The 19,060-nt window shown below is 36.3% G+C and overlaps 3 protein-coding genes across 4 annotated transcripts; 2 read left to right on the plus strand and 1 right to left on the minus strand.

Annotated features, from left to right (window-relative positions):
* The first annotated feature begins 485 nt into the window (after nucleotides 1-485).
* On the plus strand, nucleotides 486-17,697 carry LOC150052779 (olfactory receptor 5W2-like). Its single transcript, XM_090348846.1, has 2 exons — nucleotides 486-952; nucleotides 16,743-17,697. Exon 2 carries the CDS (start codon nucleotides 16,765-16,767, stop codon nucleotides 17,695-17,697), a length of 933 nt encoding a protein of 310 aa, XP_090204972.1. The 5' UTR covers nucleotides 486-952; nucleotides 16,743-16,764.
* On the minus strand, nucleotides 671-6,747 carry LOC150052780 (olfactory receptor 5D18-like). 2 transcript variants are annotated; one of them, XM_090348845.1, is made up of 2 exons: nucleotides 6,724-6,747; nucleotides 671-1,579 (listed from the first exon to the last, which is right to left on the minus strand). In XM_090348845.1, the coding sequence occupies exons 1-2, from the start codon at nucleotides 6,742-6,744 to the stop codon at nucleotides 671-673; spliced, it is 930 nt and encodes a 309-aa protein (XP_090204971.1). In that variant the 5' UTR covers nucleotides 6,745-6,747. The 2 variants fall into 2 exon arrangements, with proteins under 2 accessions (XP_090204971.1, XP_090204970.1); XM_090348844.1 differs by lacking the exon at nucleotides 6,724-6,747 and having other exon boundaries at nucleotides 671-1,609.
* On the plus strand, nucleotides 11,096-12,037 carry LOC150052781 (olfactory receptor 5W2-like). Its single transcript, XM_090348843.1, has one exon. The coding sequence runs from the start codon at nucleotides 11,108-11,110 to the stop codon at nucleotides 12,035-12,037; it is 930 nt and encodes a 309-aa protein (XP_090204969.1). The 5' UTR covers nucleotides 11,096-11,107.
* Nucleotides 17,698-19,060: the final 1,363 nt, after the last annotated feature.

Genomic DNA, 19,060 nt, shown 5'->3' on the forward strand with positions numbered 1-19,060 from the left:
AAAAAGCGAATAACAAAAAAAATCTCGTTTCCATTTCTTGTAGTTAATTTCCATAAACATCATTTTATATGATTAAATGAATGTAGTAAAACTTCAGCCTTTGTGAGCCTCTCTTAAAAGATCCTTCTTTTATATTACTGTGTGAATGTGTAGATTCCTATATACTTTATCACGTTCAAGTGTATTTTTTGTCTTTTACCAACTAGTGTGTTTACTTGTAGATTTATAGGGACATTCAAGTTACAACTAGAAATCTGTTTTTTGGATCTAGCTTACTTCACTTGATACAATTCTTTCCAAGTCATTCCATTTACTTATAGTCTTTCTGATGTAAGCATAGAATTCCATTGTGTGTATATACCATACTTACTTGAGCCACTGGTCCACTGAGGGGTTGCTGGGAATGTCAACTTGTTCAGTTACTCTGGAAAGCAGTATTGAGGTTCCTTAAAAGACTCAAGACAGAGCTTCTCTATGATCAGCAATTCTACTTCTGGGCAGTTATCTAACAGAACACAAACAGGACCGTACTAAAGGTTACTAGCACAATTGTATTCATTGCAGTATTGTTCACCAAAGGCAAGATATGGAATCAACCCAGTCCTATTCTAATACCAAACTTTATGAAATGTGTTCATTATGTCTTGGGGAAAACACACCTCTCATATGATCAAGAAAATATTTTAACAGCCAAAATTTTCTTCAGAGTGTCCCTCACGTCCTTGTTTCTGAGACTGTAGATCAGAGGGTTCAACATGGGAATCACCACTGTGTAAAACACAGAGGCCACTTTCACTGTGTGTCTGGAGTTTTTGGAGTTGGGCACACAGTACAGGAACAGGATGGTGCCAAAAAAGATGGTGATGGCGGTGAGGTGTGAAGCGCAGGTGGAGAAGGCTTTGCGACGTCCACTGGCAGAGCGCATCTTGAGGATGGTGACAAGAATAAACAGGTAAGACAGTAAAATGATGAACAGTGTGCTGACAGTATTGAAGGTGGCTAAAGTGAAAAGCAGTAACTTATGGACAGCGGTATCAGAGCAAGAGAGGGAGAGCAGTGAAGAGAACTCACAGAAAAAGTGATCGATGGTGCTGAAATCAGGAAAAGAAAGTTGTAGAGCAGAGCATGTGAAAATCAAAGAGCAGGCCTCCCCCCAGGCATACGAACCCACTACCAGAGCAGTGCAGAGTTTCTGGGACATGATGGCTGTGTACAGCAGAGGGTGGCAGATGGCCACCAGGCGGTCATAGGACATGGCTGCTAAGAGAAAAGTTTCAGTGATCACAAAGGCACAGAAGAAAAAGTATTGTGCCATGCATCCTGAGAAAGAAATGCTTCTGTCTTTTGCATATAAGTTAACTATCATCTTGGGAGCAATGGTAGAAGAATAGCAGAAATCCACAAAGGAGAGGTGGCTGAGGAAAAAGTACATGGGTGTGTGCAGCTTGGGGTTGATTCGGATTATTTGTACCATCCCAATGTTCCCTATCACAGTGATGCTGTAGATGGCCAGAAATATCAGGAAGAGTGGAATTTGCAGTTCTGGGTATTCTGAAAAACCCAACAGGGTGAAAATGACCTCACTGTTATTTCGCTGTGACAGTTGCATAATTTCTTCTTATCAGAATATTGAAGTTATTCCTGAAATTAAAACCGTGAAGAATGAAGACCTTGTTGTCCTAGACTATATCATCATTATGAGCATCTGTAAGGGTTTTTTTATTGTTGCATCATGAAATACCTGCATAAAATTTCAAAAATTTTATGCACAAATGTTTTCATGAGAATATTAGGATTTCCAACCTACAATTTCTGTTGTTAAGTATTATTTTTAATATTTACAAATATAGGAATGGGATTGATGTATCTCATTGCACTGCAAGTTAATTCTCTTCATATATTTTTTGATTTTGCAGTAATAATTTATACAATTCTACCCTAATGTGATAACAATATATGAATAGCTTTTAAGTCAGCAATTTCTATCTATATTTTTATTGTAATCACTCAGAAACCATGTCAACAGTCATAATACATCTAAAAAGTTTAATGTGCTTTTCTGTTTTATGTCTATGACTCTGTCAGTCTTTTTCCAGAATGAGACATTCACAAGACATATAAAAAGCTTAACGTGCTTTTCTGTTTTATGTCTATGACTCTGTCAATCTTATTTCAGAATGAGACAATTTTTCCCCAGAAATCTTGCTCTTCAGCTTCAACACAGGTGGGTTTTTTGTCCTTAAATCTATTTTCCAGACTGGAACAATAAAACTAGAAGCAAGTATAAATTCATTTTAGCTTACTTCCTAATCTATAGAGGTGAAAAACTGAATCTAGAGAAATAGTGAGTTTGGATTGTACAACAACTTATACTTCTGTATATAGAGCATTGATTTTCAAACCTCTAGTCACTTATTGATTTCTCAAACCACCATGGCCTGGATAGTTATAACTGTTTACCTTCTCATGTTCACATTTTTAATTGAAAAATATTTCTAGAGGCTTTAAACGTAAAGAAAAACATTTCGCAGAGCTATATAAAATGTAACATCAAGAGAAAACATGGAAGTAATATATTTAGAGAAACTTGTAAAATGAGGAATAATTAAAAACAGGTAAGAGGAACCAGAAACTTTTTCTATTTCATGACAACAGGCTAGTTCTAAAGAAGTTAACTATCCCCTCCACAGATTGCTTACCCGACTGACGTTAAGAACAATCATTCTTTTGAATTCTATAACAAACCTGTTGTTAAAAGCAAGATATTTTCTGGGAGTAACACATGCTCTCTTATTTCTAGTGCTACAACCTTGGAAACAAAAGCCCCCAAGGACTATTACTACTGCATCTCTAGAGATCACAAAATTAAGCCATTAAAATGAATCGTGTTTGTCTGTTGCAACACTAGTTTAAAATCCTGTCTCTATGCTAATAGAAATCTAGCAACTGTATATTACTATTGACTAATTTAGGCATTCCAACAAAAACATATGCTAAGCTCTGATCAGGGAGGCTTCCAAAAGCTTTTCTCCTTCAGGGCATTCAAAAACTTTCCCCTCTAACTGCTGAAAGAAATGATTATTCCAAACCACAGTGACCTTACTCAAGGCCATAAAAGTTTTATTCAGAGTGCACCAATTTAGGAAGACTTGTGCTCAATACTCGCTACCACAAAAATATTCTCTGCTTCTACCCCTTGAATGTTGGGAGACTCGGTGTATGTTATAATGTCCAGCTTCATTTCTAGTTTGGGGAGAAAGGTCTATAATCTTTTACAGCATGTTTTTTTGAAATGCATTCACATCAAAAGTAAAGGAACTTAGTCCTCTTCTGAAGTCAACAATATTGCATGCCTTCTGATTCAACAGAAACTTACAGAAGATTCTATCCACACAGGTAAAAAATATCCCTTTTTCTTGTCAGCACAAGCAAGATTCCTAGAACAGATCATACATAATTCAACAAAGCAAGAAGGGTTCTATCAGCTTTCCTATAAGTAGTTCTGCAAACATAACTCGCAATTAGCAGATAAAATGTGTAGAATTAGGCTTTAGACACTTATTGACACTAAATGAGCACATAACACAAATGTACTTTAGAAAATTGTGATTTTATTAGTACTTATATTGTTCAAATAGTTTGATATTTTATATTTGATTAATGATTCCTGAGCTACATTTTGATGGGAGGAGAAGGATCTATGCGAAATATTAATTTAAAACTAATATAAAAACATTGTATGATTTTTGACTGTTACTTAAAATTTTAGAGACAATAAAGAGACAAATAATAAATGTAGATATAACTCATAATGTAAGTGGCTCTCTGTATTTTCAGTTATGCATATTACCAATTTTTATTTTAGGAATCATGTTTTTATTCTAGTGAAATCTTATTAAATCTTTGTGTTAATTGATATAAAAGATAACAATAATTGAGTTAAAAATGTCCCCAGATATAGTGATTTTCAAAATCCATGATTGATTTACCAGTCATATTGTTTTTCCTAGAAGCACTGAGCATAAACTGTTATCTTGATCTAGGCGGTATTGTGTGTTTAATGAGGAATAGAATATTCACTTTTTTTCTTTTAAAATATATTGTGATTTTTAAAATATTCATTGCCTCTTTAGTCTTTTTTTGCCAGTCCTGGGCTTGAACTCAGGGCCTGAGCACTGTCCTTGGACTTTCTCAAGGCTAGAGCTCTACCACTTGAGCCTCAGCACCACTTCCGGCTTTTTTTTCTATATGTGGTACCGAGGAATCTAACCTCGGTCCTCATGCATGCTAGGCAAGCACTTTAACCACTAGGCAAAACTCCCGGCCCCCTCACTGCCTCTTTAAATGGAGAATCTGGAGCCAAAGGTTTAGTCTTCTAATAACTCCAAGAGAAATGATAAAATAGAACTGGATAAATTAATTTAATACAGATTTTTTATGAAGGTTAAAAGAAACAATATATCTCAACTAAACCCCGGGTTCCAATTTTCATTCATTGACTGCATTTTTTTTTAGTATTAGAAAGAAAGCTAAAAGAACCCCTAATAAGGAAGATAATTCACTCATGATATGTAATCCTAGCAACCTGTTGGTAAAAAAGGCTAAGCTTTTTAGGGTCGCTAGCTAAGTAGAGACAACGCCCCTGAGTCAGCTTGAAGAAGTTATAAAAGATGGATCCTCACCCATCAACCCCGTTAAAATGAAGGGATCAGAGTCATTTTTGGAAAGTGAGATAGGATAAATTAGAGACATGGGAGACAGTAGTAACTGATGTGCAAGAGTAGAGACTGCACTTCTGGAGAATGATTACAGGTTCAAGTCTTCTATGCCTTCCTAGAAAATCCTAGCCTCATTAAATCAGGCTCCAGATAAATGAGTTTCCCCTGAGAGGAATCGCAGCCAGAGAGAGGTAAGAGTGGATGCTGCTCTGACCAACCTAAGACAGGGCCTTCAGCTTGATTTGAAGAAGTTCCCCAAGAGGGTATGGCAGAGTCAGTAATCCACCCAACCTAAGACAGGCAGATTTGCTTCTTTTAAAATAAAGATGGGGGAGATGATGGCAGCTGAGTGCAGGGTCAAGCTGGCTTGTGAATCTGCATCACTGAGTAAGATAACCACACAAAGAAATGAGCTGTCATGTAAGGACGCCTTGCCTAACTTTGAGCTATATCGTCGGTATTGTGAATCACTTTCTGCTGAGACTTGATTACCATTGGTTACAAATGTATTATTTCTTTATCACTCTCCGCTGAGACATATAGTGAGAGTAAACACTGGACCTCCTGTGCCCTGCCCACCTTTGTGCTGATAGGCTCCTGCATCCTATGTTAGCTGAATATACTTCCTCAATAAATGAGTCCCTGCCTTGAAGGGTCTCCCTGACAGGTCTGATTGTCCTCTGGCGAGGGAGGGCTGCGCCCGGGAGGTCAGTTGGCCCTCTCCTTTCTAGGCTCATCCTGGTTGGGGGTGTTCTCTCTATCCCTCCTATGGGTAGGGAGGAACCAAGAACTAAAAACCCCAACAATCTGTCATTGCTGGGATTTGAGACTTCACTCTCTAGAACTGTGAATGTTTTCAGTTGGTGTTGCTTATGAGCAAATTGATTCGTAGTATTTTGTTGTAACTGCTCAACTAGACTGAGACAAGGAATATAACAGAACGCATTAATTGAAACACATTAACATGGAAACACTGTAGACTCACACTGGATCATCCATAATTTAAGGTGAGCAAGCTCTCTACCCAACTGACTTATCTTCCACTTACAAGTTCACATTTAACATGGTACATAATGACTTATTTGCCCAGTTCATAATTAAATTATTTGCTTTGAATGGGGAGCAAGTATTAGAAGGAATACAAAGTTGCTCACACAAGATACCCCAGAACAGTCATGTTTATTAAAGGACTGCTCCTAATAGCTTGTCTATACAACCAGCCTAGTATGATTGTTTATTATATTATCCAAGACTGTGTAACTCAGTCTTCATGGTTTTCTTCTTGTTTGAATTACTTAGAGAAATTATGTAAAGTGAGCTATATTATTAACTATGTTTTGAGAGTGACTTGCATAGTTTGGGGGTAATAATACTTGCCACCAAGTAATTATTTGGCATGAAGAGGATGATGGTATTAAATTTTATGAAATCCAACACTGTACCGTGTACTTGCTATTGATTCACCTAAATATATGAATGAAAGAGATGGTATATGTGACTCTATGTCAGAGTCTTCTTCAATCTAATTTTAATCTTAAAGAAATTTTTAGTGCAGAATATTTTTATGATTTTCCAAGTTGCAAAATTTTACTTCTTTTTTTCCAGAAGACAGAAACTAAAGTACATTTATTTCCTTACATTTTATCTCCAGCACAAGCATATTGTCTAGTGTATAGAAGGGATTCAGCAAATATTCACTGAATGAATGAATGAATGAATGATCTCTCAGTTCGGACAGGAACGACATATTATTTGATGAGAAATTTCTTTAGTTCCAGTGTCTCTTAAACCAAGGTTGGGTTAACACTCAAGTAGGTAGCAGTTGTGATAGAATTATTATTAGCATCAATACATATGCTATGAACATTTACATATGAAATTAATTTAAGACTCACTGAAAGGAAGGAAACCCATCAGATCTCTCCCTCACTGACTCCATTGCTGAAACTAACTGTGGACACACCTGAAACAGGTAACAGACAAGTTCCTGAGACTGAATTCTGACCAAGCTGCTCTTTTTAGTCATTTCATTACTAAATTCTCTAAGCCTAGATTTAATATTTTGGTTCCTATTAATCTAGTCAGGGACATCAATGAAAAGTTGGTTTTCTGCTTTTAAATCAGCTCAATTGAAATGATATTGGAATTCTCTAAAGCTCACCAATTTTATATGTAGTTTACTGAGCTTAGGCGAGAGAAAGGGAGAGGGGGGAGGGGAGGAGAAGAGAGAGAGACAGAGAGAGAGACAGACAGAGAGAGAGAGAGAGAGACAGAGACAGAGACAGAGACACGGAGAATTGAATTATGTAACTATCATATCTAAGCTCTCTAACTCAAGGCTAATTGGAGATGAGTCTCCTTCATGCCAGACTTGCTTTGAACCATGATCCTTGGATCTCAGCCTCCTTGGTAGCTTGGATTATAGGCGTGAGGCAACAGCACTTGGCTAACCTACTTTCTATTACTTATGGGGTTTTGCCTTTTTTAGAATTCCATTTAAATGGATTCATTTGGCATAGAATCCTGTATCTGCCTTCTTTCCCATACTGTAATCTTTTTACATACATTGATATCCCTTCTGATGTTTTTGTCCCCATTTTCCTCCCACCACCCCTTCCCCTCATCTTGTTTTTCCCCCTTACCTATCCTATTTCCAATAAACAAACATATATGCAATATACCAGATAACAAGGTAAGATACTGCAACAATATGAGAATAACCAAGAGACAACAAGAGATGACAAATAGCATAGTACATTAAGAACAACAATCACACATTATATGGCTCTTGTTTCTATATCCTGGAGGTCATTTCATTTAGCCACCTACTTTATGACCTTATGTATCTAGGTTTTGCCCTATTGTAAACCTCTGCTAGGAGAGTCCGAGGTTTCTACTAATTACGACAAATGAGGGAAATCATTGAGTCTATGTTCCCCTTGAGTCTGGCTTACTTCACTTAATATGATTTTTTCCAAGTCTTTCCATTTCCTTTACAAATGGACTGATGTGCTTTCCAATGGAAGCATAGAATTCCATCAGTATAATACCACACCTTGTTGATGCAATCATCAACTGAGGGGTCTCTGGTTGTATATCTTTGCTATGGTAAATAGTGCTGCAAAGAACATCATTGTGCTAGTGGATTTAATGTGTCCTTGTTTCTTGACTATTGGGTAAATGCCAAGTAGTGGAAATGCTGGGTCATAGGGGAGCTCTATATTTAGTCTTTTGAGGAAACGCCATACTGCTTTCCATAGTGGCTGAACGAGTTTACATTCCCAGCAACAGTGTAGTAGTGATCCTGGCCACATCCCCACCAGCATCTGTTTTTATTAGAATCCTTGATAATGGTCATTCTAACTTGAGGGAGATGGAATCTCAAAGTTGTTCTGATTTGTGTTCCCTTTATAGCCAGAGATGTTGAGTATTTCTTCATGTGTCTATAGGCCATTCTTATTTCTTCTTCAGAGAAGCCTCTTTATCCCATCTTTTAATGGAATGGTTTTGGAGTGATTTAATTTTTTGAGCTGTTCATAGATTTTAGATATGAGACCTTTGTCTGTTGTGTGGTTAGTGAAGATCTTCTCTCACTTGATTTAGCTTGCTAGCTATGTCCTTTGCCATACAGGAGCTCTGAAGTTTAATGCAGTCCCACTTATCCAACTTTCTGTGATTTGTTGTGTTTATGGGTCTTTGTTAAGAAGACCATACAGAATTCAGCTGTGAATCCATCTGGCCCTGAGCTTTTCTTGGATAGGAGTCTCTTATTGCCATTTCTATTTCAGTACTTGAAATAGGTCTGTTTAGTTGGATTAGGTCTTCTTGGTTCAGTTTGGGTATGTTAATATTGGCTAGAAATTCATCCATCTCTTCTAGATTCTCAAATGTGTTGGCATAAAGCTTGAAAAGTGTTCCCTTATGATGCTCTGGATTTTGGTAATTTCCATTGTTATATTTCCATTCTCATCCATGATTTTGTTTATTTGGGTGGGCTCCTTTCTGTTTTTGGTAAGATTTGCTAATGATCTGTCAATTTTGTTTATTTTTTTCAAAGAACCATGTCCTGTTTTGTTGATCTTTCTATAGTTTTTTTTTACTCTAATACATTTAATTCTGCTTTGATTTTAATAATTTGCTTCCTTCTACTAGAATTAGGGTTGATTTGTTGCTCTTTTTCCAAGAGCTTAACGTGCGCCATTAAATTGTTGGTTTACAATTTTTCCAACTTGTTAACGTAGGCAGTCAGAGCTATAAATTTTTCTCTGAGAATTGCCTTTGCTGTTTCCCAACGGAGCTGGTATTTTGTGTGCTCCATTTTGTTAAATTTCATAAACTGTTGAATTTCTGTTCTCATCTCCGCTATGACCTGCTGGTGATTCAACAATGTGTTGGTCAATCTCCATGAGTTACAGGGTTTTTGTTGTTGGAGATTGGTGTTTAGTTCCAAGTTGATGCCCTTGTGGTCTGAGAGAAAGCAGGGAATAATTTCAGTGTTTCTGAATCTGCACAGGTTTTTATATGCCCTAGAATGTGATCTATTTTAGGAAATGTTCCATGTGCTGCTGCAAAAATGTATATTTTGGTGTCACTGGGTGGAATAATCTGCAGATGTCTGTTAGATGTATTTGGCCTATACAATTGTTCAATTCTGAGGTTTCTCTGTTTAGTTTTTACCTAGTTTATCTGAGAGTGGTATGTTAAAGTCACCAAAAATCACTGTGTTTGGATCTATGTGTGGTTTGCAAATTTCTACTTCTAAAAAATTACCTCTACTTTCATGAAAACTCCTGGTACTATTAAGGTATATGACTTGTTTCATATTTATAAAAAGATTCTACCAAATATCTAGTCCTTTTGACCTAATAGGAGTAGAAGGTAATATCACAAGTGTAAAATATTAAAATTTTATTCTTTATTATAATTGCTGTAGTATTCTCAGAGGAAAATTCTGAGATAGGTGTCTAATTAATCATAGATGAAATATTATGAAACAGTGAAGGCAGACTTCTAAGAGCTGTTAAATCCCAAGAGTCACTAGGAGAAATTAAAATGAGATTTAAACATTGTTCAGATATCAGAGATAAAAACAGAAAGACCTCATTTCAGGTAGGTCTTTCAAAGCATAGGATTTAATGGACATGAAAAATATTTTTTTTGTTATTGGAACAATGAAGAATCAGTAATGTGCAAAAGAGTGATTTTCATTATCATTAACATAAAAACTCTGCACTCTAATGGCCACTGTTTGAGAAAGTTTTGCTTGTTTGTGAGGGTGATTTACCATCACGGTTTACTGAGGATTTGCAAATTAATAATGCCTTTTAAAAACTCACAATGCAAATGGTATGGTGAAAGTAAATATAAATTTGTTATATAGCATTTAAATGTTTATAAGTAACAGAATATTAACATCAATAAAAATGAACTGAAGTTAATGTGGGTCACATACTGTATTTAAGTCTAGGAGGACAAATAATTAAAAATGACTGCCTTCTAATTTTCATGAAACAAATGGACACACATCTACACTGCCTGAAATATGCATATAAATGCAACTAGAAACACCAAAAACAGAAGAATAAATTACCTCAAAATATCTGGTTTGATTCCTTAGTTTAATAGAAACTAAAAATCTAATAATGATATGCAAGAATATTTGTTATAACTTAGTTGTTCTTATGATATTGACTTGATTTTATGGGAAATCTCTCCACTGGAATTGGATGACTTATGCATAGTGGTTGTAAATGTGCTAGAAAACCAGTGTGGCAGTAATTGATTATAACACATCAATAAGACATGCCAGATTTTTCAATAAATTCTGATAACAGAAAATAACATTAGAATAATTTTCCATTATTAAATAACATACAATATTATTCTAAATGGTAAAACCTGCAAAACAACAAATTGAGTATAATATTTATGGACCCATTTTTTGGAGAACATGAAAGTGTCATTACTACATTTTATGGTTTTTCTCTTTAACCTGGGTATTCCTGTCCCACTATTTTCGATTTGGGGGCATGGTAAGTTTATGCAAATGTATTGAGAGTGCATGAGAGTGAGTAGGAAAGGCATTCTGCCATATATACATATATATGTATATACACACGTATGTATGTGCTTGTGTTACGTCTATCTGTCTTCACGTGTATATTTATCTTTCTTTCTCTATCTAATTTAGAAACAGGGTTGATCAAAATACATCAGGCATTTAGTTTTCATTTGTAACAAAATAATGATGATGCCGTTTTAGTAGTGATACAACCTTGGGCATGCATGCAATTATCTCAAGTGACCAAGTTTACATATGCAGAAGTATTACTCCCTAACCTACCACTTTCCTGGTCCTTTCCTGAAAGTGTCTGCAAAGAACCAAAAGAATGGACATTGGAAATTGTTCTACAACAGAATTCCTTCTCTTGCGGATTACCAATAATCCTGCAATAAAGGTGACACTGTTTGCTACATTTCTCCTTGTGTATCTCATCATCATCATTACAAATCTCGGGATGATCATCTTAATCAGAATGGACCCCCAGCTTCACAAACCTATGTACATTTTCCTCAGCCACCTCTCTTTCTCTGATCTCTGCTATTCCACTGCGGTAGGGCCCAAGATACTGGTGGATCTTCTCAGCAAGGAGAAGTCAATTCCCTTTGCTGGCTGTGCTCTGCAGCTACTCATCCTTTGTATGTTTGCAGATGCAGAGTGCATGCTGCTGGCAGTGATGGCCTTTGACAGGTACAAGGCCATCAGCAAGGCCCTGCTCTGTGCTGTGGACATGTCCAGCAAGATGCGATCCCGACTCTTGGCTGCGGTTTACCTGGTGGGAATAACAGATGCATTGGTGCATACTTCATTGACATTCTGCTTGTGTTTCTGCGGGTCCAATGAGATCAATCACTTCTTCTGCGATATCCCCCCTCTCCTGTTAATATCTTGCTCTGATATACAAGTCAACGAGTTGGCTGTATTCATTGTGTTTGGTTTCATTGAACTGAGCACCATCTCAGGGGTCCTCGTCTCTTACTGCTACATCATCTTTTCTGTCTTGAAGATCCGCTCTGTTCAGGGCAGGTTCAAAGCTTTCTCCACCTGCACCTCACACTTAACGGCAGTGGCCATTTTCCAGGGAACCATGCTCTTCATGTATTTCCAGCTGAGTTCTTCCTACTCCCTAGATCAAGACAAGATGACCTCACTGTCTTACACCCTTGTGATTCCCATGCTGAACCCTCTGATTTATAGCCTAAGGAACAAGAATGTGAAGGAAGCCCTAGGAAAAGTAAAAAACAAAATGTGCTTTTAAATCATTGTGTTTTGTGTACTGGTACCCATTCTTCCTGAACTTTCTATTTATTTAAAAAGTATTTTTCACAACATCTAAGACCTACAGTTTAACATCATTGTTTGATTTAATAAAATGTGTATTTTACTATTTAAATTGCAAGAAAATATTGACCTTCTTCAAACCTGTCATGCCCCATTATGTTTTAGGAATGTATATTATTCCTTATATTCATTATAAGGGATATTATTGTACATTCAATATGTGAATTTTCCCAGTCTAATTGGCCCAAAATTGCACTTATTCTTTCATTTAATTTCAATCATGATAACATGTAGTGAATATTTTCTGACTCATTTGCCTAATAATATTCCAGGACAAATTCAGTGATTTAATTCCAATTGAAATTTTTGCCTTAGTGAAAAGGCATGGGCTTTAAGTGACTACTTCAATAATTAAAGTGGAGCCTCAAAACATTGTCAAAATAAAAGACTGCAGGGTATATACCACGGGATAACATCCAGTTGCAATGCGCAAAAGAAAGCCTTTTGTTGGATAGAGTATGAACTTTCAGGACCAAGAGATACATATTTCAGAGAAGAATGTGTATCACTCAGAGATATGACAAATAGCAAAATCTTGAAGTAGATATATCTGTATATATCTATATCTATCTGTATCTTACACTCTGGTTTCTCTTCAGATCGTATAAATATTTTGCCTTTTATCAAATCAGGTTAAGAGCTAAAGAAAAATGTAAAAGATTCTGGTAAATTACTTTTGTATGATAAAATGCTTGACCACTATGCCTTGTTTTGTTAGCCATAAGGCTTGAACTCAGAGTCCAGATGTTGTCCTTTGAGCTCTGTAGCTCAAGGTTTCTGCCCTACCTCTTCAGCTCCAGCACCTCTTCCAGTTTTCTAGTGGTTAAATGGAGATAAGGGTCTCACAGACTTTAGTGCCTGAGCTGGCTTTGAATCTTGATTCTCATAACTCAGCCTTCTGAGTAGCTAGGATTATAGGCATGAGATAAGGCATCCAGCACTACTTCCTACAGAAATGTCACTGTTTCCCTTTTAATGCTCATTCCTGGTGAAATAGTTTTGTCATTGTCAGTTAAACATTGTTCAGCTCAGTTAAAATGTGATTTAAAATATTATCTGTTTTGCTTCAGGTCATTTTCTCCATTAGGAGAAATTAGGTTTTCTTTAAACTTTTTTTTTCTTATAAATTTCATCACTAACCGGGGAGCTTGGCCTAGTGATAGAGTGCTTGCCTAGCATGCACAAAGGCCCAGGTTCGATTCCTCAGTACCACATACATAGAAAAAAGCCAGAAGGGTGCTGAGGCTCAAGGGGTGCTGAGCTTTAGCATTGAGAAAGTCCAAGGAGAGAGTTCAGTCCCTGAGCTCAAGCCCAGGACTGGCAAAAAAAAAAAAAAATTCATCACTAATCCAAGCCACTAATACAATGTCTGGATCACAAGAGAGTAACAATAAAGTAAAGCAAAAATATGTGAAAATTCAATTTTTAGTGTTACTTTTATGTACTAGAACAAACAAAATTAACTGTGGGTATGGTATTTTCTGCACATGTACACACAAACACACATATACACATTCACACACACGCACACACACTACAATTCGAATGAACTAGATAACATGGATACTCATCAATGAATCAATAAAGGAACAGACATTGATTTTATTAAAATTAAGGAGTATACATCTCTGGGTGTATGAGGTTTTGATGTTGGCCTCTGTTGATGTTTTCTGCTTCGATTTTCATGCTGGCTTAAGAAATGACTCTGCTTCTTGAGAAGCAGCCATGTTGTATGTGTTGCAATTAAAGAAACTGAACATGCCTGTGCTATCTTTGTCCAATATATTTTTTCCACAATATTTTGAACACAATTAAATTCCAAGCATCGCTGCGTTCACAGGTTATTGGCATACATTAGAAGAAGGCATCAGGTGGAAAACATCTATTAGGAATTACAGTCTAAGATAAAAGGGTCTGAGGATTCTAACCATATACTCTCTCCTCACTTAATACCCAATCTTTCTAAATTGTACCCGAGGGCAACTGCTATGACATGTTGTGCCATACACTGAGGTCTGAACCTTGAACATAATGGTATGTCAGGAGGGAGGTAAGAAATTCACAAGAACAGAGCCTTTGTGGGTGGAGTTACTGCCCAGGTGACACAGAACATGAGTGTCCCCGGCTGTATCGTTTATATACAGACAGAATATGAGGATACTTGTGAAAAGGAATAAGCCCCCACCCCAGATACTGAACCTGTCATTGGTGAAATTTGGGTTGTAGTTCTCTAGAACTGTGAAAAATAGTTCCTTATAGGCATTACTCACAAGCCAATGGGTCTATGGCATTTCATTATACCTCCTCAGATGGACTAAGGAACATTATTGGAAACATGTTATTGTGGAAACAAGGTAGACTGACAGTGAATTGTCTGTAATTTAAGGTGAGAAATTTTTCCACCCAGTTAACTCATTTCCCACTCGTATGTTCACTTTTAATGTGGCATTGAATAACTTACTTTCCCCTTAATTCATTAAATCATTTGCTCTTTGTGGGGCATGTATTAGAAGGAATACAAGTCAGCATACACTAGAGACCCCAGAACACTCCTGTTATTACATCTGTATTAATATTAGGTTTATTATTTAATTATTAATACTCCACATTATTGTACTTGATATGGAATCAGCCTAGGCATCAATTATTTGCTCCTGGGAGTGTATCATTCCATCTTTTCATTTTTCTTCCCCTGTCTGTATTACAATCTCTCCATGCAAAAGGGGTAACTTGAAGACAATTGTTATTACTCAAAAACTAAACCACAAGTCACTTTAAAACCAAAGTCATCAATGTAATAGGCTTGCATAATTTAACTCACTTTGCTGTTTTATCTAAATATATGAATGAAAGTGATGTCATATTTCTGTTACTACACAGTCTTTCACAACCTAATTCTATATGAAAGAGAGATTTTAGTTCTGAGAGAGTGGCCAAGTGGTATAATGCTCACCTATCAAGCATGAAGCCTGGGGTTTGATTTCTCAGTACCACATACACAGAAAAAGTTAGAAGTGGAATTGTGGCTCAAATGGTACAATGCTAGCCTTGAGAAAGCCCGAGGACAATGTCAAGACCCTCACTTCAAGCCTCAAGACTGGCAAAAAAGAACAGAAGGAAAAGAGAGAGAGATTTTAAAGCAGAATATGTTTATGATATTCCAAGTAGCAACATTCTATGTCAAGCACTAGAGTTTCTATGCTTGTATTCCTAGCTTCTTAGGAATCTAAGATATAAGGATCAAGGTTCAAAGCCATCCCAGACAGGGAAATCCATGAGATTCTGATTTCCAATTACCCACCAGAAACCGGAAGTGGAACAGTGGCTCAACGTGGTAGAGTGCTAGCGTTGAGCAGAAGAGCTCAGAGACAGCACCCAGGTTCTGAGTTCAAGCCCCACAAGCAACACCAACAAAATTTTGTATAGTCATTAAAACTCATTACAGTATTGAGTTTGAAATATGAGTTACATCAAATTTATACAAAAATGTTGAAGCATCTTTGTAGGTGCTTTTTTTAGTTCATAGAAGTAGCAGTTTGCCAGGTAGTAAATTAAACAACATTTAATAACTAAAATTTCAGTGTTTGCCAAAATTACTGCAGTAGTCTCAAAGGACAATCTGAGCCAGGAATCTAATTAATCACAGATGAATAACACAGAACAGTGAAGCAGAGATTTCAGGAAAGTAAAGCCCAAGAGTCACCAGAAGGAAATAAAAAATGTGATTTATATATTGTGCAGGGACCAGAGATAAGAACAAAAAGACTTGCTCATCACAGCTTTCCAAAACCTGTAATGAAGTGGACATGAGAAATAAAATTTTATTTTAAATAGAAAAATGAGAAATCAGATATTGAGTAATATGTAATTTAATGGTTTTGCAACTGCTTACTAAGTTAAAAAGTCTTTTACTAAATGTGCATGGTATTTTCTTATTACACCTGTGTAAGTTTGATGCATTTTATAATGTTTGTCAGCCTGGATTAGTAATCTTATTGAGAATTTATAAGTAAATCATTCCTTTTTAAAGTTTCTCTGCAAACGATATGGTGAAAATTAATCTGAATTTGCTCTATTTGGATTTAAAAAATTAGCAAAAAGAAAAGTCAAATACATATATATATATATATAGTTAAATTCAAGCAATAAGACATGTTGATTTTTCATTAAATCCCTCCAAAGATTAGAATATTTTTTCATTGTTAAATTATCTATAATATTCTTATACTCAAAATTCATAACATATTTTGATTAGTGTAATAACTGTGATCCTTTTGTCAAAAGGATAACCATGTTAGCACTGCATTTTATGGTTTTCCTATGTAACTTTAGAATATCTGTCATATCAGTTTGGATCTGGAACCACATTTAGCTTACTTAAATGTATTTCTCAGAATGAACGTGTGAATGATTAATGAGAATAATTAAATATCTAAGTTTAGAAGTAAAGTTGATTAATATATATATCAGTACTTTTATTTTCATCTTTAGTAAGATAACACTAATACTCATGAATAGTGATATACTCAGGCAATTTTCTGAGACTGCATAAAGCTACACACATAATTTATCTCATTAAACAATTTTGAATATGCATGAGAATATGTCTAATCCATAATTAGTGTTCGCAAACAATAAAGAAGAATGGACATTAGAAATTGCTCCTCTCCAACAGAATTTCTTCTCTTGGGAATTACCAACAACCCTGCAATGAACGTGGCTCTTTTCACGACATTTCTCCTTGTGTATCTGATCATTCTCATGGCAAACCTCGGAATGATCACCTTAATCAGAATGGATCCCCAGCTTCACACACCTATGTACATTTTCCTCAGCCACCTCTCTTTCTCTGATCTCTGCTATTCCACTGCCGTGGCGCCCAAAATGCTGATGGATCTTCTCAGCGAGGAGAAGTCAATTCCCTTTGCTGGCTGTGCTCTGCAGCTACTCACCTTCTACATCTTCACGGATGCGGAATGCATGCTGCTGGCAGTGATGGCCTTTGACAGGTACAAGGCCATCAGCAAGCCCCTGCTCTATGCTGTGGACATGTCCAGCAAGATGCGATCCCGACTCTTGGCTGCGGTTTACCTGGTGGGAATAACAGATGCACTGGTGCATACTTCATTGACATTCCGCCTGTGTTTCTGCGGGTCCAATGAGATCAATCACTTCTTCTGCGATATCCCCCCTCTCCTGTTAATATCTTGCTCTGATATACAAGTCAACGAGTTGGCTGTATTCATTGTCTTTGGTTTCATTGAACTGAGCACCATCTCAGGAGTCCTCATCTCTTACTGTTACATCATCTCATCCGTCTTGAAGATCCGCTCCACTGAGGGCAAGTTTAAAGCTTTCTCCACCTGTGCCTCACACTTAACTGCAGTGGCCATTTTCCAGGGAACCATTCTCTTCATGTATTTCCGACCCAGCTCTTCTTACTCGCTGGATCAAGACAAAATGACTTCTCTGTTTTATGCTCTTGTGATCCCTATGGTGAACCCTCTGATTTATAGCCTCCGGAACAAAGAGGTGAAAGCAGGCATAAAAAAACTGAAGAAAAAACTGTTGTTTTAGGAAAATGTTTGCATAGTGTAAGTACACCTATATCCAGCTGTGAACATATTTTGTTTTCTTCAGATATGTATTTCAAAGTTGTTATCTAAAATACCTTAATTGAATGCATTGCATAGTTGGTAATCTTTAGATATAGTTTGTCGTTCCTTAAGTATTCTATACCTCATTAGGTCTTCACCATCCATGCATAAGTCACTCAAATGTGGGTAGGTGTCCACTCTGTTCGTTGACCACTTTGTCAAATGTGATTCCATTATTTTGAGTTACCATTTACTATATATCACCATATACTGTCTGAACTTTGCATTTCATTGTGAAATAGCCTCTATGATCTTAAAGTCTAATATTTGATATTGTAAAGCTTAAATCAACTATATAATACCGTGAAGCCAAAAGACAAAGTAATCATAGAACATACAAAATATCTAAACCTATACTGAAAATAAAGGGATTCGTGGATATGACACATCTAGTAAACCAATGAGCAGAAATACAATAGAAAGAAGGTGAGGTTAAAAAATGATTCTAGGACTATAAAATAAGAATTAGACAGCCTGAGGTGTATCCCCAGAAACACAGAATAAAGAGCAAAGTAGTTTTGATTTTCTTATCTGTGGTGTCTGTGTTGTTTAGCAAGGTTGTATATTTTATTCATGCTTTTGAAAAAACTGTTTTGTTTTGAGAAATATTTATTTAAATATTTCAACTTCTTATTCAAATATTGTTTTGCTGATTTCTTTTTAAAATGAGTTCAGATTTAAGGAGAAAAACTGAAAGAAAATTCAGAAAAAAATCCTGAAATTTTTACTTCCATATAGGTTGAAAAGAGGTCTATAATATTATATGCTATATCACAAGGTAATGAAAGATACTTTTTTCATTTTGTATTACGCTTTCATTTTAACATTTCCAAATATTTACATGATGTAGGTTGATCAAGTTCACCTCTGTTATTTTCTTGTCCCTGTATATATATATATATATATATATATATGTATGTATATTTTTTTTGCCAGTCCTGGGCTTGAGCTCAGGGCATGAGCACTGTCCTTGGACTTTCCTAGGTCTACCGCTTGAGCCTCAGCACCACTTCTGGCTTTTTTCTATATGTGGTACCGAGGAATCGAACTCAGGTCTTCATGCATGTTAGGCAAGCACTCTACCACTAGGCCAAACCCCCGGCCCAGTCCCTGTATATATTTTTATATTTACAATTTAATGGGCTTCATTGTGCTATTTCATATCTACAGTTTAATGGGCTTCATTGTGGTATTTTCATATATGCATATGACACACTTTAATCATTGTCACTCCATTGCTCAAATTGTAAATATCGGAAGAAATGAAGATAGCAACCACTTTC

The sequence above is a fragment of the Megascapheus bottae genome, chromosome 16 (assembly GCF_031878675.1).
Source record: "Megascapheus bottae isolate mThoBot1 chromosome 16, mThoBot2.hap1, whole genome shotgun sequence".
In the NCBI taxonomy this organism is placed as follows: Eukaryota; Metazoa; Chordata; class Mammalia; order Rodentia; family Geomyidae; genus Megascapheus; species Megascapheus bottae.